This window comes from Patagioenas fasciata, chromosome 7, assembly GCF_037038585.1.
Source record: "Patagioenas fasciata isolate bPatFas1 chromosome 7, bPatFas1.hap1, whole genome shotgun sequence".
Lineage (NCBI taxonomy): Eukaryota > Metazoa > Chordata > Aves > Columbiformes > Columbidae > Patagioenas > Patagioenas fasciata.
The window spans coordinates 37,318,493-37,340,011 of record NC_092526.1 but is presented as its reverse complement, the minus strand read 5'-3'; the positions used below and the strand labels follow the sequence as shown (position 1 = coordinate 37,340,011).

The following is a 21,519-nucleotide window of genomic DNA, read 5'->3' as shown; positions in this document are numbered from 1 at the left end:
TATATATGCCTGGATGTATGTATACAGGCTTGATAAGTATTTTTAACACTCTGGAAGTTTTAGATATCTTCCATCAAATACGAAGTACTAGTAACTAAGGAAAAATTTACTTTTCTCACATTTTAGATGCTGTAGGTAAAATTGTATTCTTATTAACCATTCTATACTAATATATAAGTTGATAATGGAAAGGCTTTTCTAAAGGAATCAAATTCCTTTAAATGTTCAAAGCATCTTTTTCTTTAAATGTGAATTCAGTAGTTTGGAAAACTATGAATATGTAAATATCAAGTATTGAGAACTCTAACAGTTAAGAACTTAGTCCTTCCTTTAGTCTAAGAAACAATGATGTGATAGAAAATACATCACTGAAACCAGTTGACTCAAGCCAGCTCTCGTATAAAAAATAAATGTTTCTGAAACATAAGTCATTACCGATTATATAGCAGTAAGAAAAGAGAACGGGGCAGGACAGTTGTGAAAGCCAGTGCAATATTAATGAAGACATGCTGATTTTTATCAGCTGGGCCAACATCTACCACACAGGAGCTGGAAACCACCAATAGAAAAGGAACATTGTTCTTTAACAGTATTCATGGTTCATGGTGAAGTTAGTAAATGCAGAAATCTGTTATGCTGGGTTATTACAATGCAACATTTGAGACACTTTAAAGAATCTGACATGGCATCAGTTACCTTCAATAGTTCAGCGTGGCTGTAAGGTGAATAGTAGTTTCCATCATTTACATGTTGGTGAAGTTACTTGGTTGATGAGGTCACAAAAGGACCTGCAAACCTGTTCAGCTGTAGAGAAGAACTCCTGCTGCAAAGCAGACTCTTGAGCTGAAAAGTACAACAGATTTTAAGTCTTTCAGAGCATTTGGATGCTGCCAGAGCCCTCAAAAACTCTTTATAAATCTCTAATTTAAGATAACTCTGTAGAAACAGCAGCTTTTTCCATCACTTTCTTTATTACACCCTCATCATAAAAAGCAAGGCATCCTGAGTTTGAACAAAGCCCTGCTGTGCATGACCGTTGATTACCAAGGGATTTTGTACTGCTGGAAGTCTGCCTGGGACTAGAGTCACAGTTACAGTGTCACAGAAGTGGCAATGGAAAAGATCTCCAGTGGCCTCATCAGTATGTTTGCTCCTTCATTGACTGGAGACTGATTTCCTCTTATGCGTGTTGACTCGTCCTGTTTCAAATTACTCGAATATTAGGGGCTAGAGTCCACCTCACCAGAAAATGTTCTGCCTTACACTATAGAGCTGGAATACTTCCACAATGGCAAAGGCAAGATTCTGAGTTTCCTCTGAGGATTAAATTATTATGAACAATATTACAAAGTAAACTGGATGAAGGTGAGAAGACAGTGTCAAGATAACTGGAAAACTTATACCTGGTTGGGCTTGGAGAGACAATGCATCCTTCAGTTTCATCACTAGCTGCTGCAGTTCCACCTCCTCACTGACTTCCTTCTCATCAGGTGGTATCTGCACTGCAGTGGGAGTAAGAACTGTTTTTCTCTCAGTGCCACTGAGGGAATTTTCTGTCAATTCAGGCAGATACATTTGATTCTCTTTTGCTTTTTTATACTGTCCCGTAAAAGGTCTGTCACTCTGCAGGGACACTGACTCCAGTGGGTCTTCTGAGAACATAAAGTCCACTGCAGTGGGAACCTCAGGTGTCTGTAAAGGCTGTGTTCTACCTGCAGAGTTGGGGGGATTCAAAGATCTCCAGTCTGCACATGTTCTGGAAGCAGGCCTTATCCTGGCAGGACTTAATCCACCCTGCATTCTCCTTTCCAGATGGAAATGTGGATTTCTTGGCATCACATTCTGATACTGTGTAAAAGGATGCTCTGATGACTGTAACATCATCTACAATAGATAAAACACAGAAACTATGTTGTGAAAATAATTGATATTTTGGTTTGCTGATAGTACTAAAATAAGAAAATAATTTTGGTTCAGATTTTTTTTTAATTCTGTTGAACTAAACCAATTCTTTAAGGAAATAAACCAAAAAAAAAAAGTGTTTGAGTTGGGACAAATCTACATGGCCATTTTCCCACAATTCAAATCTGAAGACATTGGCTTTACTGCCATTGAAAAGTGGGAATAATAATATTCCAAGACAAATTTGCAGGAAATTTTTTCTAAAAATATTAAACTAAGGGAAAGATATGTGTATATTAAGAACATATCAAACACCCCACACCCAAATTCCAAAACTAGGTCAGTTGTCAGTGCCACAAATATACTTTCTGGACAGAACTATGATGGCAAATACCATCCACTGCGTGAATGCTGAGTCTGATGTAACTGGGATGCACTGGGCAGTTAATGGCGTATGTGCAGCCATTCCCACATGCCGTGGACAAGTCAGTGTCACAGCGCATACAGAGGATGGTATGACATGCCAGCTCATACTGGACGCCACGTGTAAGTGATATTAAGCTGACTAAGTGTGCACTGCAGACACATCTGGCTTTTCTCTACGTTGGACTATCCCTGAAAAACACTCTAAAAGCAGCATTGCAGAAAATGCTACAAAAATGCTGTAGGTGACAAATACGTATGAATTCCATGTGAAATAAGGCCTTTTTAGAACCTCAGAGATACTTGAAATTAACAAGAGCCAATTAAAAAAAAAAAAGAAATTAAATATTTGCTGTAAGAGGTCTATATTACATCCCAGTACAAGACAGCAATTAGGCATGACAAAAGAGTATTTTATTTATTCAATGCCAACACAGGATTCCTCTCTAAAGAAAAGACTGAAATGAAGTATCTAACACTTCTATTGGAAAGCATTTTCTCATTCTTATTGAAAAACCCTCTCATTATTATCATTGCAGTAGTATCTAAACATCCCAGACGTGGATCTCTGTGCTAAATGCAAAATATATACAGAATGACAAGACAATCCGTGCTGCAAAGAGCCTGTCTGCTTTCTCTGGAGACAAGAACCTAAGATGACGGAGCAGACAAGCAGAAGGTGCACAAACTAGTATCAACAGTGCTTGTCTGCAGGACAAGGAGTAGTTAATGTTCAGTAGCTGCCCAGGGCTGTGAAGATTCTTGGTATATTTATCACTATACCTTTACTTCTTGCTTCATTTGCTGCAGCTTCATTTGCAGGTTTTCATGGCTTGCTCGCAGGCTTTGGAGCTTTGCCTCTATTTTGCATCTTTTCTCTTCCTGGCAGCTGTGAAGAAATTGCATTTTATCCTTCCATTGGTTGAACTGCTTCTTCATGTACCTGCCAGGGACACAGAAGCATTTTACTGGATCATGCACACACAAATTTGTGCAGTCACGGAAGAGTTAACACCGTAGCACAAACTTTCTCTGTCAGTTAAGAAAAGTTTTGTCAGCTTTGGGGTTAGAGGCCAGTAGTTCAGGAACTGGGTTGTATTCATGGAATTAGCAAGAACAGGAGTGTTCTAGATGAAGAAAGATATGAGCTGAGAGGAACTGTGGCCAGGACTGAGCCTTGCATCTTGGAGTTTTCCCTTTCTCACAAAGGTGGCTGCAACAGGAGAGACAGTCCCTCTGTGTAGAAGCAAACTACTTACGGCAACACCTTGACCTGCAAAGGATTCCCATCATTTCCCCCTGGCAACAAAGGAGTAAAAGCAGCCTCTCTGCCCCTTGGACTGAGTTGCTACTGGTACTCTGTGCAGCTTGTTTGATGATACCAATAGTTTCTGCACAGGTCACTTGTCCTTGAACGGAAACTGTGATTTTTTGCAATGAGAAATTCCATCCTTGCATGCACACCAGAGATTTAGAAATTACCTACTCAAAGCACAGTATGACAAAACTCCCATCTATTTCTCTGCTCTAGGGTTGGGATTTATCTAAGAAGTCAGGGTAGAAATACAGTTTTGTTTTCCTCACACCTGAGGTGGAGACAGACAGAAAATCTTGTTAACACTACAGTAATAAATGAAATGCTTCATATCACACAGCCAAAATAGTTCTCTCCCTTGCTTAGTTACATTCAGAAGTTCATCTGATCCATTTTATTTTGGGTATGCATTGGCTGACAGACAAGAGCCCCATCAGTTTCACTGGAATTATGCAAGAATAGAATAACAAGTCAGACCATTTAAAATTAAAATTAATATTACAGTGCTCCCTTGTAACAGCATTTAATGGGTCTTTACTGTAAAATGCTGACTACCTTCAACAAACTCAGAGCCCGGTTCTCTGAACAGGCACATAAATGCTGGAAGTTAGTCCACAAATAAGAGCAAAGAGCTTCCCATGAGTAATGTCATTCATTCATTCATTCATTACATGATAAGCAGCAGGTCAGAGGATGATGCAGTATTTCAGAAGCAGGTTTCCCAGATATCCTCTCACCTATTGCTAATCTAAACTAAAGCTGAAGATCTTTGCCATATCTCTTTATTTTCCCACGTGAAAACAGAGAGTGAGGTAAGGACACAGACTTACAATGAAACTGCAGTTGCTTTGCCCTTGTCTCAGAGTACACTTGTCTGAATTTGGATCAGCAATTGTACATTGACTTTTTAGAATGAAACTAAATGGAAACAGAGGGAACTGAACATACTGAAGGGAAAGAAGAGCGTATATTCAGGATCACATTCTACACTTTGCTGTAATTCCATTGGTTTCAGTGGTCACAGACATTATTATATCTACAGCACATTCATATATTCACAAAAATGAAGGAGGGGAAAGCAAAAGTGAAAGAAAAAGACTTACAGGATATTTATAGAAAGATATTCTACCTTGATTTAAAAACTTCCTATGAATTATGAAATTTCTTTTGATTAAGCCCTTTTCAGAGAAAAGTTTGAAGAAGTACACTATTCTGATATTTTTATGTGAATGAACATTCTTTCCCTTATAAATGACTTTCAGAAATATAATCTAACAACTGCAGAAATGCCAATGAAACAAACCAGAATGTTTTGCTTTGCCGAATTTCTTTTTCCGGTGACCTCCATTTACAATTTTTGTTGCTGAGTTTCTATTGTTCATCCCTATTTGACAGGATTTAAAAAAACCCCACAAAACAACAATCAAAAACAACACCTCAAAAACTCTGAATAATTTGTTTTCTAGCTCTTCACTGGAGCAGCATTGCCCACCAGTCTTCAGTTATTATCCTACTGCATTTACCGACCTGCTGTCATTGTGAATGCTTTTGATGGATTCGTGCATTTTTAACACATCTGCTTCAAAAGAAGCTATCGCCTATTAAAAAAAAAAAAGTATCTGTTTGTAATATTATCAGCAATAACATTTCGTTTTCTATGCAAATTTTGCTATAAGAGGGCACAGCACATTTGGGATTTGGTCTGGTTTACAGTTTTACCAGTTAACTATTTTATTGAACTGATTGCAATCAATTGATGCATTAAAGTATTTCTAATGGCTATTAGAACAGACTGGAATATTTACTCTAGAGTACAAATTCTTTGTTCTGCAGCAAATTCTAAGTGTATGAGATTTTGTTTTATTTTCTATTAGGACAAAAACCTCATGCCCTAGAATTTCTGCAAAATGCAATATTCTGATTTGGGACCACTCTCTCCCAAGTCACACAACTGCTTTGGGACAAGAACGTGGAGTGAGACTGGATGTAAAAGAGAGAAGAAAATTCTTGATCTTTGGATGGAAGGAAATAAGTCTGTGGGCCACACAAGGGACAGTAGGGGGACAAGTCAGGGGGACAAACACTTTCCAGGAAACTGCCATAGAGCCATGGTATAAGGTGGGCTGGAATCAGGACTGCCAGGAAATGATGAGACTAGGATCTGGGTCCCTGGGATGTTCAAGCTCATGGATTCTATTAAAAGCCCTAACTGAAGTGACAGTCTGCATCTATTTAAGCAACATTGAAATAATCTACACTGTAAATGTTGGAAATCAGTATAAAACTGCTCAGAAAGAATTCTTAGCCCAGAAAGAAAATGAACAAGAGAGCAACGCATGTGACAGAATCCCGCTACAAGGATGCAAATCCTGTCTTGCATCCTCTAAAACAACAAATGCCAGCCATCAAAATGACACACGCAATGTCTGCCCACAACTTCTCCTACAGATATGTGCTGGCTGGCACTATACCTCAAGCTGGGCAGCAGAGTCCTAAAAGACAGGTCTTCCAAAGGGCAGCACAAGAGAAGCAGTCAAAGGATTGACTTGACATGCACAGGCTAGTCCTTAGTTACTGCACCCTTGGCTTCTGGGAAGAACAAGGTAAAGTAGATGACACAAACTGGTTTGAATACAACCCAGTGTTCCCTATATTCCAAGTATGTGCAGAGCTACCAACCTCTCAAATGAATATAGAAACAAAAAACTGCTATGTAATTATTTTTATCTATACTCTTCTACCCACTCCTCTAGCATTGTTTCTATATAGGGAACCTGGAAATGGATTAGTGGAGAGCTTTTATGCATGAGATATTTTAGTTGGAGCGGACACCACTCTGGGTTTATCCTTAAGAAGGGCCCATTCTGTCCTCTTGCTATTGCCATGGTGACAAAAATGGCCTGAACATAATAAGAAATAAGGCATTCTTCCTTGACATTTGCTTGCAGTAGAACATGACAGCATATTTTACTGTCAGAGTAGAGCGATGACTCCAGTCTTAGCCAGGCTTTGATGTGCTACTCTCAGACAACTCGTAAAGAAAAAAGTAACAGAACAAATATTCTTACAAATACTTCTACAAGTCACAGAATATCAAGGAGGTAGTTACTAATCTTGGGAAGGTATAAAAATCAAGCTTCATTAAGTTTTCAGATTGCACAGTTTTTTCAGTAAGTGAGAAATTAACAGGAAGGTGAAACTGCCCATTAAATTTCTTTTTCATTGGTAATTAGAAGGCAATTAGATAGTTAATTTGGTAGCTCTTCCTCACAGCTTTAGCACTATTACAGCTTCATGTTTTGCTCACCCGAGCTTTCGTCTTGCCTTGCTCTGATACCTTGCTGTTTTTCTCATCCTTTTGCATTACAGATCTGTTTTCAGATATGAACTTGGGTGACTCCAGGACAGGTCTGTCCACTGGAAAGGACAGGTCTTCAGGTCCAGGTGTTGGTGAAGCACTGAGTTCTGCGGGGAGACTGTGCACCAACAGAGAAATATTGAGTAGAGACAAGTTTGAGCCTTATATGGTTTTGGTATTGTGACAATCTTGAAGCACTCCCCCCATGCATAGCAGAAGAAAGACCTTGCTATGCCTTAAACGTCTGGGTTTTGTTACTTTGGGAGGAAGAGATAGACGACACCTCATCTTATCTTTCCTGAAGTTTTATGGCCATAGAGGCAGACACCTTGGAAGATAAGGACAATTAACAGTGTTGCTGTAAAAGGTCTCATGGCCTAATTGGGATGATAGAGATGAACCATCTGTCGGACAACCAACTACCAGAAGAAACCATGAACCAACAGCTACCCCGACGGGCAAGACAGCTCACTTCTGGTCAATACCATGAACTTCCCCCTAGTTTGAAGACCCCAGACCCATTTCCAGAAGAGTCTTCCTAATTAGCATGAAGAGCGAGCAGACGGAGGAGACGAACCACCTTCTCCTATCTCACGTGTAAATGAACTGGGTTATAAAACAACCTCACGTATGATACAGGTTGGCGGCGTGTAAATCTTCAACGCATTCCCCCCTCCAGAGATTGTCGCGGGACTGATGTACCTGTGGAGTGGTGATATCTTACTCTTCCTCTCTGTCTCTCTCTCTCTCTCTCCCTTTCTCTTTCTGATATCTTAGCTTTCCTCTTCTCTCTCTCTCTCTTCCTTTTTCTTAAACATATAAAGTAATATCATTGTAAGTTCTGCTGCTAAAGTCTTGTTAAGTTTTGCATTACAGTTACTAATTGTTGCGAATCCACTGTTTTTAGAAGGGCTTTTGCTGTCAATGTATTGATAAGTTTTGTGGTACTATAACACAATTTTGCCAAGTCACTAATTGCTGTAATTTGTATACCACCATGTTCTTTTAGTAAATTCATAATTGAACCCCCGGAGTGATTGTCATTCACTTCGCATTGCCATACAGAATTACCCAGAGTTAACTCACACCTGATCTCATCTGTTGAGTCAGGGCGCGTGTTGTGTTCAGGGTTAACTCACCCCTCATCCCATCTGTTGGGATGGAACAGGTACCCAGAAAGATCTAAGCAAAACTAATGCACTGTAAGTAGACAGGTGGCTGTGCTCTTGACCAAGCAGGAAGTACAGTATAGCGATGCCTGCTGGCATATTTGGGCTGAAAGAATGAAATTCCTTAAAACAAATTCCACTCTTTCAACAGAATCTCAACAACAGGTTCTTCTTTCCACCCATGTAGTATCATTGCAATTTGCTGCTTCTCTTTTTTTTGTTTCCTTGAGCAATATCTTGGGAAATTCAACTACAGAAAGATAGCAAATGGCCAGACATTCAGGTGTTCAGTCCATGCTATGCCCAGATACCTATCCCCACAGTGACACCTGTAACAGCAAGCCCAAGTTCTCCTTTCTCTCATTGCTACCCAAGCATTAGGTAAGCAAGCCCCCAGAGAATATCAGAGAAATCTTGGTTGCTCACAGAGGGATTAAATTACAGTAAAAATGAAGAAAGATTTTTCTTGTTGAATACAAGTGAGGAAATATTATCAACGGAAAATGTTTTGCATTCCACCACATTGTAAAAAACAAACACTGAAATAACATTCTCTGTGAGAATCACTGTAACTACCATCCATTGGTCTTACTGTATATGAAAAAATGGTTTCTAATAGCAATGTACTTACCTAGCAGTGTAGCACAATCAAGTTGTATAAACAGATTTTTCTCCTCCTTCACACAAGGATGAAATTTATCCTTTTAGACAGGAGTGACCATTTTTTCCTATTTTAGTCTCACTGAATCCTCATTTGGAGAACAAATGTGAGATGCAAGGGGGGTTGCTAGGTCTTTATGCAACTAGGAAGGAATCTCACTCTTCATACGTTTGTAGTGCTTATTTCACATAATCATTCCTTTCAGTTTCTACACCGAAATATCAACTAAAATCTCAGACCAAGGAAGGAACAACTATAGGGAAAAATCACAAGACGATCTCCAATGCTCATTATTAACCACTGTGATCAGTGGAAATACAGTAGTGAACATACACATTAACTAAAGGCACACAAAACAGAACTGATCTGAAAGAACTGGAATGGTGCGATCAGCTACTCGCTATTGCAATTAGTCCCACAGGACTGCAATTCAGTGGGACTTGAGTAGAATAACTGTCAATGAACGCACTGTGGATCACATGTGGAAAGTATTCACAGTTAGTTTCCAATGAATTTGTCACAGAGAAGGTGCTTAAAAACCCCTGAAATTGTGACACATACAATATTTGCAATGCCTGACCATAGACTGAGCATAGGAAATGGCATGGAGAGAAAGAGATCACATAAGGAAGGAAGGAAGGCACAAGCATGTTATATTTTATAAGACAACTGGTCATTAGGTTGTCAGCACAGTAATCACAGTTCAGCTACAGAACAATGTGCAGCAACTTCCCATTTATGCTTTCCCTTTTTAATGGAAAAATCACTACGCAGTGTCTGTCATAACAAAATCACTTATTCAAAGGACATAATCAAGCAATATCCCACAGCCTGACATATTATTCAGAGACTATAAACTAATTGGAAACTCACAAACTCTTTTTGTGAGTAGGGAAGTGCCTTTCCTCCACTGTCTCCAGAGCCCTCCTTCTCTGAGCCTCTTTTCTTCTGCACCGCTCTTGAAACAGGTTGTTCCTGATGGTGCGAAGAAAGTACTTTGCATTCACCTTTGCTGACATCTATTGGAATGAAAGATAATAAAGAAAGGAGTGAATTTTCAAACAGGTTGTGCCCAGAAGTAGACACAGTTCAAGGCAAAGGCAAGACTTAAAAAAGCAAAGGTCCACCTCTTCAACAACTGAAGAGGTTAATGGCTGCTGTCTGATCCCAGAAAGGGAGTTGAAGTGGATGATGATGCAGGACCACAGGCAAGAATTACTCTAATTCTGTTAAGTAAGCAAAACACTCCGCCTGGGCCAAATTCAGGCAGCCTGGAAACGCTGAATGCAGAATTTTGTCAGTTGCAACAGTTAAGTTCACAGCCACAATGATAATTCTGCCTGACTAGTATCTAAGTTCCCTTTTGACCAATGGGAAGAAATACTTTTATACTTGTATGAAGTGTTAATAGATGGAGCCTTCTGTGCCTTATGTCCTCCTCTTATACAAGACAGTAAAAAACACACTTCCATTTGTCACAGCAGTGTCAGGCTCAGGTACAACCACTCAGTAGCTGTATTATAGGAGGACACAAACCAGTTCTGCCCCAGGACTGCCACAGAACATGGGCTGAGTCCTGACAGACTGAACAGGATAACGCAAAGAAAACATACAGCATGCCTCCTGGTAATTTCTCAACCTGGTAATAACATTACCACAAGGTGTCAGCACAGTAAGGAAAAACAGTGCTGATATTCCAAATCCCGACTCAGCAGCCCACTCTCTGATAAAGACAATGTGACAACTTACCCAGCCAAGGACAGCATCTGCTAAGAGTGGAAGGCATGGGAAAAGTGGCTTACTACTGATTCTTTTATGTCCCACACAAAGGATATCAAAATGGTATCTGTCATAATGAGCAGCTTATCTTTTTGATCTTGGTATAAATTTTGGCCACAAAAGTAAAATTTACAGGGTTAGTGTTAGAGTAGGGCTTCACAAAGGAAACTGAAGTTCAGTGATCCAGTTGCAATATTGCAGCAACAATGTGGGAAAGCTCAATGTTGAACAGTACAGGAGAAGAAGGGGACTTCATTTTAAAACAAAATCGATTTCACTCACTCATAAGCACTGATATACATGTGTCCAAGTCGTCTTTCCAGCATTCACACACCAAGGTGTATGTATACACATGGTGTGGCCATGACGACATGTTGGACAAGAGATGTCAGTTCTCCCTAAGCCTTCTGAGTTCCTCTCAGTGTGACCGTGTGCTGGTTTTTGTATGTGCCTTTAGCTCCTTTAGGATCTGGCAGTGACTATGATCTTTTGTCTCCTTATTTGGGTGTGTTATAGGTATAGGTCTAGTTCTTAATGTTCACATCATCTCGTGATGGTATCTTCAAAAAGCAATGTGTCCTTTGTTTCAGGCTACCTTTTGTTTTCCTGATTTGTTTGTCCTGAGCAGCTGTGTATGAAAGTGCTGTGATCTTGCTGATCAGCTAATCTAGGCTGCATCATCTCCTGCCTTGTTATATCCCTCCTGCCCTTCCTTCTGGTGCTTCCACATCCACATACTCCCATTTACTCTCCATTCACACTGATTTTAATGTCTCCATTAGAAACTTCTACGTGAGATCACTTGCCATTTGATTCTCCTACTTTCTCGCAGACAGAGGTCAATGAAGACTATTTGGAGGAATTAACGTCTATCTGTTATTTTTAATGCAGATATTGAGCATCCAGATACAGTTTCTCACAGTGTTAGCAATAGGATTTGGTTTTTCAGAGAGGAGTGAAATGGCTACAGTTTAATGTTCCCCCAGACAAATGGTGACTGCAAGAGCAGTCCAACTAATGTTCTTTAGTTTTGGTGCAGACACTGGCTACCCAGATATCATTCATGTTTAGTGCAGGGTTTCAGGATGGAGGCAATGAAGTATAGCTTACTAGGGAAAATTTCATGGGTACTTTTCAGCTCATTTACTGGAACAGGAGGAGATTCTGTTACATATATCCACAAAAAAAGCCTCTCTGCTGCTGTGTGTAAGATCTGGAATCTCCTGCTCAAAGGAGAAGATGATCTTCCAAACACAAATTCCCAGGATTGAACTTTGTCATTAGTGTGAAGAAAGCACAAGTTGTCTCTGTAATGGAGCCCAGGTAGGTAAGCTTAGCTCGGCCCATGCTGCCTCTGTGCAGCATCTCTAACTGATAAAGATAAATGACTCTAAAAGGTTTACGATGAAGTGGAAAAGATCTGGAATAAGTGAAGTTTCATGCAGGAGTTTTTACAACTTTAGGGTGAGTTAACTTCTGAATGAGTCTGGATTGGAGCTGGGAAAAAGGAGAACTGGGACACTCTGAGGGCTCTTTCCACAGTTTTAAGGATGATCTGCAAATGGCAAACTTACCATAAAACTCCTTAAGAAGAGGACTTACATTATGACATTTCACAGCTCCATTCAGTTATTTCAGAACAAAACAAAACACTCCTTCTAAAGCCAGAAGCCCCCTGTTTCCCTTTGCCTGACTCATTGTTCCCAGATTAATAATGCTAATATGCCATGGCCATTATGGCTAACACACACATAATTTCATAATCAACGTAGTTCAAGAGTCTACTGCCTACGTGCTTACATGAAAATCCTGAACAGGGAAATGAATCAGTACAATGGGATCCTACCTGCACACAGTGTTCCACAACAGGATGTGAACTCTTATGTGGTTTGCTGAGACGACCAGTGAAAAAGCAGACTTGGCAAAGGTCATAATTGAGGCACTTCAGACAGCGATACCTATGAGGGAAAACAAGATTAAGTTACTTCCCTACAAGAAAATCTTGGTGTGAGTTTGATTACTGGAAATCCAGATCCCTGGATTTGGAAATGTAGCAAAGTACCTCTGTTAGAATAATTACTTTCTTCAGCATTCTCTGAGTGTAAGAGATATTTTGTCCAAATGACAGTGGACTATGATTTGTTAATTATTTATTTGCTGCATTGAAATTCAGTCCAAGGAAGAAACAGTTGTTTTAGCATTATTTTTGAGATTACAGTTTTATCTTCATATGCTTCTTAGGCACCAGCTCACCTCTATTTGCTGCTCTCATGAAACTGTAATATCACTATATTATTGACATAGGATTTGCAACTTTGCAAAAACCTAAAAATGCAAAAAATAAACCTGCAAGCTTTCTATTAGTGAGAAGAGAGTAACGGCAAAATGCTTTTCTGAGCATTCTGGTCAGTAATGGATCATGTTCTTTTTATACCATTAGGCCATTTTATACCATTACTTAGATGAGTAAGATGCTAGATGGATACCTTCACTAGTCAATTAAGACACCTACTTATGGGACAAAGAACTGAGATACACAAGTTTACACAAGTCTAATTGGTTTTACCACTGAACTGCCAGTTTACTTTCAGTAAGTCTCCATAATCATGTCTCTGCTAGTGAACTAAGGAGAAACAGGATGCAGGCCCGAGCACTGGCCTGTGATGGCTCTCTCCCTATCTTACTTGTTAAATGAGATTATGTCCACAGTTTGTTGCTTAATACAGCAGTTAGAGCCTGTAAGGTATGCAAACAATGGTAAGAACTATTTATGTGGATGCTACAGAACTATTCATGGGGACTATAGCAGTTACTGACGCACCTGAGGCCTGTAATGGGGAAAATTTTGCAGACTCTACATCTAGCTTGGTGAGAAACCATTTCTGTGGCTGATAATCTGTAACATGTAGGGAGCCACAGGAGAACAGCAGGCTCTGATCTCAGCCAAGACAGGAATTTTTCTTCAACAATTGCTGAATTCAGAACCTGGAAAAAATACATCTAAAGTTCAGCCATTTACTTGAAAAGAACTGGTGTCTCACCTACAATTACTAATAAAAGCTCTGGTATCAGACTCTGCTAGCATAGATTTTTCCATTTATGTAAAATGTTACTGGGTTACAAAGGTTTTGGAATAAATGCAAGAATCTTCAGTAGTATCTTACCGAGCATCTTTTCTATAAGTATAAAGCCTCCTATACTGTGAGATTAATGAACAGTCCTGCCCCTTAAAAAGCAGATACTGGTGGATGTTATATAGTGATACACTTGCAATTTTAATCAACAAGCAACCTTCAACATAATTTCCCAGGACATCAGAATTTCACTCACCCCATGGAAACAGTTGTGTACCGCGATTTCCACACAAGACAGAGTGCAGCTTTCTCCAACAATGGCTGGGATCTGTATCAGGAAGAAAGGCTCAGAAACACCTCAATAAAAACCAGATGTTCCCATCATGCTCTGCTGAGATGGTGACAGCACACAGATGGTGAAGCATCTCTAGAAATGCCATTTCACATACTGTTCTGAGGAAAACGTGTTCATATTCATATCATCAGTATGCAATTTCATAGCTCAGTATGTGTCAGAATTATTTGCTTCCAGCTCAGTTACTGAAATGGACTAACATACTATGTTGCCATACTAGAATACTGAAGGATAGCAGGTTTGAACCTCAGGGTTTGTTTTGAGATCCCATTTTCAGTGCCAGTTCAGCTGGAAATACCTGTATGCTAAGACATTTTTCTGCAATTGCAAGCTATTTCTAGTGCATACAAACAGCTGAAGTTTAGAGTTGCTTTAGGAATAGCTGCATGCAGCTGTTCCCATGACCTGTAAGCTCAGGCAAAAAAAAAAAAACCAACAAATGCACAGAGGCACTGATTGGAGAGGTTATTCTGACTGAAAAAAGCTACAGAATTTGATTCTTTTACCTACTTTGCATGGTAGCTCCCTATGTCCACAGGGTGCCCTACTGACTTCAGTCCCACAGTGTAATCAAACATAAAATACATCAACCATGTATTTCTTTTTTTTTTTTTTTTCTTCTAAATTAGGGTACTCCTACAAGATCTACTGTGTAACAGCACTGCAGTGGCATTACCTGATTTAAGTCTGTTAGGAGGCTTCTCAGGTTACTACGGGTAATCAAGGCTACCTTCCCATCAGGGACAGCATAAAATTGAAAGAAAGCTGAAAACAACCAGAAGAAAGAAATTGGAATCCTGGCAGAGCTTGAAGTGTCTTCTAGCTACTTATACTATCTACATGATTGCAGCCTACCAAATAAACCTTTCAAGAAAGTTCCCCTTTCTTGTCTATCTAACAGGCACTCAGTGACTGACTGCTGTGAAAATAGTTTCTTCCTACAGACAGGGGGGGAAATAGAAGGAAAGCAAGAAAATTATGGCAGTTCCTTATTCCTGGCATTTAAGGCAGGTAAGGATGAAGGAAACAATGAGCTCACTTTCATGGCTGTAATGAAAATATTTAAATACATTTCTACAAGATATGCCCTATTTAAATTGTGAATTGTTACTTCCAAATGATAATGTAGAAGGAAATACACAAAGTGTAATGGGAATGTACGAGGCCAATATGCCACTTGTGGTCCATTTGTTCTCCATTTTGAGCCTTCAATTCAGGCAGAAATCTTTGTGCTGCACAATTCGCTGGGCTACCTTTATCTGTTATACTTAGTTCTTTAAGCATTTTTGTCTAATGTTAAAATGCCTCTAAAAGCTTCCTGGATCCAATATAAAATTGTTTCCTAATCCAATTAAGTTTGAAACTAGGGGTAATCTCTTATTTTCTGCCAGGCAAATGGAACTCAGCCTTTGTTTTTAAGCTCTACTTATCTTAAACTTTACTGTGACTTCTTCTGAGACTGTTTATGCAAATATGGTTATGGATATTGAAGGAAAAGTATTCTTCTGCATCAGTCTCTCTCTACAACTAAGGAGTCAAGAAAGTTTACATTTTGCATGGCAGAACTATATTCTGGTTTAAAGTAAAAAAAATTCCAATGAAGAGTTTTCTCAACATTCAGTATTTTAGACAGTGTATAAAAATCATGCATTTCCCACCTCTGTATTTAGCTAGTAGTGTGTCTCCTGAAAGGGCAATTAAGGCAGCTGCAGCAGATCTAGGTTTGATACAACCTGTTCCAGATCTAGGAAAATAAAGCAAGTTACAATACCTTCACTGAGAATGTAAAAAATGAAACCTCTAAAGAAAACAACATGCTATGTTGGAAGGTAATTTAAAAACTCATGTCCTTTGATATGTATATAACTGATGGCACATTTTAGTGATATTTTATACCTAGGACACGTGGTCACTGAACATAACTACAGAGTTAACTGTTCAAGATACCATGCAATCATGAATAAAAAAAACACCCACACCATCTTTTTCAAAGACCTCACATTCCAATTAAAATATAATTTTACATTTACAATATATGTCCTAAAAACTTTCTGCTCTTCATTTGTGGAAAGTCTTCCCAGATATGGAAATAGAAGCAGGATTATAGTCTGTTTTTTCCATTATATCATCAGGCAGCTTCACTGTGTCCGCAGACCTGCACTGAGCTCCTCTTGGGTTGATTCCCTTTAATTCTGCTGCAGCTCAATTTAAGCAAAAGGATAAATGCAGGACTAAGACTTTAGTTTTGACCATTAGATCATGAAGAATGTAGCTTAATTTAGAACCCAAGTTTGTGACATAGGCACCCAATGAAAAAAACATTTCTTTATGTGAAGACAAAGCAGACATCAATCACAAACCAAAAATCACGAAACCCTGGAATTCTATATTCAAGATATCACTTTCTCAAAGCAGTATTGCACTTCAAAATATCATTACATAAAATTGTCTTCAAAAGTCTTTAGATAAACTGCATATTTACAGACTATACTGCGTAAAGCTGCAATGTAGTCTCTGAAGTATGAGGTGCGTGGGAAATCACCAGTCAAAAGTTTCTAGGTTTTTCAGTTTGTCCAGAACTTTCATTGAAACAAAAAAGGCCAAGATTAAAGCTAAAGTATACAATCAAAAACCCTTATGATGTTTTATGCAAAGTTGTTAAGTAAGCTACCACACAAACATGGAAAAGCCCTTATCTGCTCTTGAGATGAAATACTTTCCATTGTTGATAATGGAGAACAGCACTGTACAGAGAAAACACGATTAGAAGAAAATTGTAAGAAGCTTCTTCTGTCCAGTATACATGGCAAGAAACTTGTGAACTTTTTTAAAAGCAGAAATTACAGCAAAAAGAAAATGACACATCGTCCTAAGAAAAGAGAAGTCCAAGATAGTCCTGTTAAGAAAATTCTTCTAAATTATTCCCCTACACTGCACACAAATTGCAAAATACTCTCGATATTTCTGTCTTTTTTTTGTAATACACCAGTTTGTTCTTAGCCTTAATTGATGGTTTTAAGTACAAAAATTTCACAACATGGGACCTTAGGCAGTAGTGATCATATTATTAATGAACAGCGTATCAAGAAAAAGTCCTGCAAACCACTTAAATCTCACTCACTTCCAGTAAAAAAACTTTGCTCTGATGTAGAAGGGAAGAAATTTCACCTGTGGTGAATAAATTGTACAATGAACTTGTCTTTTAAATCTGATACAATCACAAACTCATTCTGCCTTTATTGATTTAATTCATTATGCACAAACAATACATGAGAAAAGTACACTCTGTGAGCTGCTTTGTTATTATTCCCAGAAAGTACTTGCTATTCACAGGAGCTATCTGATCAGCTTAGGTATGAGACAGTGGTTTTGTTTCATAATTGGCTGATGAACTTTTTAAGCTGGAGAAAAATGAACAATACCAAGTGACTGGCACGTTTTTGACCTGTGTGTGGATACTGTCATTGAAAGGCAAAGATGGATTCTTTTCCAGGATTGTATCAAAATATCTTGGCAGTCAAAAGAAGAGATACTCTCTGTAAAGCTGTTCACAGAAGTTAGCACGGACTGGCAGACATCCTGGACCTCCAGATAATTTTGGAAACATCTGACCCTGACCACTGATTCTCTGATACAACTTTGTGCCTCTTATCTCTACAGCTGAATTACCCCCATGGTGTATACCAAGCAAAATACCATAAAAATGTGAGAGTTTCACACAGAAATGGTGTAAGAGCAATATAAAGAGACTTGGTCTAGCAGTACTTCAGGACTGATTTACATTTTGCTTCCTCTCACCTGTCATACATGGCAGTTAGCAGGCTCAACGTGAATTCAGTGGCTCTTGGATCTACCTGGCCTGGTTTTTCTAATCTTGCCCTTTGGAACAGTTCTGTCAGCATTCCAGACAGCTGCTGCACTTTCAGAGAACTCTGCTTTTCCTTCTGGCTCTGTTCACTTGATAGAATGTGCTGAATCAGAGAAACATCAATCAAATCCACTGTGGGAAAATTAAGGAAGAAATGAATGAGGATCCTTACCTTTTCATGAACGGAAGCTCAACATTTTTTTATTAGTAGTGCCTAGCTAAGTCTTTAAAATGAAGTCTAAAACACCATGCAAGATAAAAAGGAAATAATCTGGGAAAGGTCTTACTGGGTTTAAGGATGTAGCAAAACTTGCGAGGCTACAAAGACAGAACAGCTCAACTAAAATTCCCTGGATGTGATTTTGGGATAGATAGGAAGGGAAGGAAAACAGCATGATGAACTGCATTCAAATTATAAACATAACTTTAATTCTACATATAGATACTATAAAACCATGTGCCATTCAGTACTTCAAAATAAGGCTCACCTGGGACTGTGGAAACAATTTGTGCTTTAATATAGGCTTTCTCCTCACGTACAAAGAAAAGGGGGATGCTATGGCTGAGAAAGGGGCAAACAGGCTGTATTATAAATGTACCATGGAATAACTAATATCTGGTGGGAAGAGAGAACTACAATTCTTAAAAGTCACATTCATTCCCAAGAGGCATCTATCATATTTTATTTTGTTCTCATTAATACTTATAGTATTAATAATAATGCCTGTCAATGCATTTTCAATGATCCACAATTATTTCAAATAAATCATCTCTTAAGAAACGCATGAGAATTTGACATTAAATGAGAATAACAATATAAAGATCCATAATTGCCAGTGATGTCTACATAGCAGTGTTGCAGATTGTAATAATAACTTGATTCTCCCATGCCTTTAGACTTTTACTAATGTATTTCCACTGACATTCAAAAGGGGGAAAAAACCAGTTTGTATAGGGAGCACTGTCTAGCTCTTCAGTGTTCATAATGCATTCTGAGATTCTCAGGTAGAAAATTAGAGAGCGAAATAGCATAATAATTCAAAGTGACAACACCACAACATTTCAACAGGTACTTCTCCCTGTCTCTCCATCTACTAACATTGGCACAGACTTTGTACTGAGCGTAGTTTTAGGGCTGTTCTGTAGACGGAGCTCTGAACATCATTGAAAGCCTCTGTGGAAGAAAGCAAACACACATTACAATAAATAAAGAAAACCAAATTGTTTAACTAAAGGGTAAAATAACCAAATTCGGACTTGATCAAAACCCACAGTACTTTGAAGGAAAATTCTGAAGAAAATGAAAAAAAAAATTACAACTTTTTTTTTTTTTTTTCCAATATCTTTGTGGGGAAAATGATCTTCTTATGACCAGTGATATGATGAGTCATAAAAATCGTATTTATCACAGAGAGCACACCTGCTTCTTTAGGAATCAAGTCTATTCATAGACCAGAAAAAAGGATATGCACTGTGCATACTTTTAGTCAAGGTCATAATAAAATAACATTGCTTCAGGCAAAACAGTTTCCTGATCAGACGTGACTCTTCTACAAGGAACAGCTTGTCAGTCTGCACAGCAGGGTTATTGTTTGGGATGCATAGTGTTTCAAGCATTAAACAAATTTACTGTCAAGATCAACATCTGGGACTCTCTCAGAAGAAGATAAGCAATTTACCAGAGCAACTGGCTTTTGACATCTCTCGTTAGTAATCCCACTCAAGCTGCTCAACTAAATCCTATACCCTTATATGACTTCAGCTCATTCCTTTCACATCGCTAAAGAATCTCTTCCTGAGTGGGAAGTAAGGGCTTCCAAATATGACCTATACCTGGCACTTTACACACACACCTAGAACTTCAAGACAAAAAAAAAAAAAAGGCTTGTTCACAACGGCTTTAGAAACTAGAAAGGAATTTATCAGTCATCCTTCTGTCCTCTTTCTCCCTGTACTTCAGAGAGGAAGAGTTACAGCTGATTCAGGTCAAAGATAAGCAACAAATATGAGTAACTGAGTAGAAATAACTCACAAAACTCTCTACCTATTTAGTCTGGAAATAAGCCAATCTGTGTGCATTGGTTTCCCACAAATGTACCAGACTAATGTTAATAGTAAGCAAATTATGGGCTCTGCTGGTTCCCAGATGCTGCCTGAAATAAGCCAATATCTGCTACACCATCTGTTTAGTCCTGCTCTTGTCATAGTATGTTTTGTGATATTATTTGGAGATGTAGTGTAGCATGCCATACAATGTGAAAAATGAGTTTTGACTTCCATGCATCATCAGTTTTCTCTCTTCAATAAACTGATCCAAATCTCCTCTGAAAGTAACAGAGAGACTCCCACAGTTTTCACTAGTCTATGGATTAAATTCCAAATGCGTATTTTCAAATACAAATGCTGGAACCATATACATGATCCAACTCAAACACCCTCTATGTGCAAGATGACTTTCTAAGTGAAGGGAATCTGTTCTAGTAACCATCTGCTCCTCACTTCAAGGCCATCCTTACAAAAAATGTGGCCTCAAAGTGGGGCATTCTGTGCCTGTCAGGCAACAGTTCCAGAATTAACTTGCAAGATTACACAAGTGAAACAGCAGACAAAGAAAAAAAAGCCCCAATAAAATACAATATATTTTAGGATTATTATTTATGAAGAGGCTATTTAGGGGCACTAAACTCTCTCATTTCTCATAGGAATGGAGCTTCACCTTTGGACACAAAGCCAGCATGTAATCATTCTGCAGTGGGTCAAATTTCACTTCAGACTCAAATGCCTTTTGTTTAGAAGCTGATGAAGGAATTCCTGCACAGATAGAAGAGAGGGCCTTGTTTCCTAACATCTCCAGATAGATACCTGCTAGTTCTGCATTTGCACTACTTGTTATTTTGCAGCTGAAGTATCCATTAAGATTTTCCATTCAAAAAAGGAGCATATGGCCATCCTTTGTGCCCATCCTACAATATGTGAAAAAAAACATCTCCTATATTATAAATTAGGGAATGTGGCCCTTGTGTGCCTGACCATTCTGTGAGCCAAGGTGATAATGGCAGGGAAGGCGCCAGGACAGATCAAAAAATAAAGGTAGGACAGCACAGCTGTGTAATTTGTCATTTATGTGTTCCGGCACAGAGATTCTGCAAGTGGTATGGCTTCACTACAATTCATTAGTTTCTGTCCAAACAGACACAGAAATGTCTCTTGAGAAAAGTTGCAAAAAAATGAGAAAAATCCTTACCCTGCAAATCTGGATCCATTTGAAATGAACAGATGGCATTAGGCGTTCTATAATGAAACAAACCAAAGTGTAAAACCAAATTTTCTAGATAGAGACATATCAGACCATTCAAATCAAACCTTTTAATCTGAACAATTTAGTGGCCGCATTTCAGAGATGAAATTAAACAGAACGACATAAAGCAACATAATAGTTTTGATGCCAAACATAGAGAAACTCCAGAAAATTGCATGTTCTGCATGGTCTCTGCTCACGATAAAGCAGGAGTAACTCTAGTAAATGCAGAATTGCATCAGGGTGAAAAAAGTCCCCAAAATACTTTCAAGTACAGGAAATGGGATATTTCACTATTGAAGAGTGCAGTGTTTACA

The 21,519-nt window shown here is 38.7% G+C and overlaps 1 protein-coding gene across 3 annotated transcripts in view; it reads right to left on the bottom strand.

Moving 5' to 3' along the window:
- The window catches only part of DYTN (dystrotelin), a 58,393-nt gene that overhangs the window by 35,144 nt on the left and 1,730 nt on the right, over positions 1-21,519 (bottom strand). For 2 of the 3 annotated variants that reach the window (XM_071811456.1, XM_071811457.1), the window contains exons 2-15: positions 21,149-21,195; positions 19,004-19,078; positions 17,835-18,036; positions 15,695-15,780; positions 14,713-14,801; positions 13,938-14,009; positions 13,429-13,592; positions 12,454-12,565; positions 9,702-9,847; positions 6,948-7,116; positions 5,168-5,238; positions 3,109-3,268; positions 1,404-1,884; positions 697-843 (exon numbers count right to left, since the gene is read on the bottom strand). In XM_071811456.1, the coding sequence (XP_071667557.1) occupies positions 740-843; positions 1,404-1,884; positions 3,109-3,268; positions 5,168-5,238; positions 6,948-7,116; positions 9,702-9,847; positions 12,454-12,565; positions 13,429-13,592; positions 13,938-14,009; positions 14,713-14,801; positions 15,695-15,780; positions 17,835-18,036; positions 19,004-19,078; positions 21,149-21,167 (1,950 nt within the window). In that variant the 5' untranslated portion in view covers positions 21,168-21,195 and the 3' untranslated portion in view covers positions 697-739. The remainder of the gene's footprint in view (positions 1-696; positions 844-1,403; positions 1,885-3,108; positions 3,269-5,167; positions 5,239-6,947; positions 7,117-9,701; positions 9,848-12,453; positions 12,566-13,428; positions 13,593-13,937; positions 14,010-14,712; positions 14,802-15,694; positions 15,781-17,834; positions 18,037-19,003; positions 19,079-21,148; positions 21,196-21,519) is intronic. The other variant, XM_071811458.1, reaches the window with a different exon arrangement.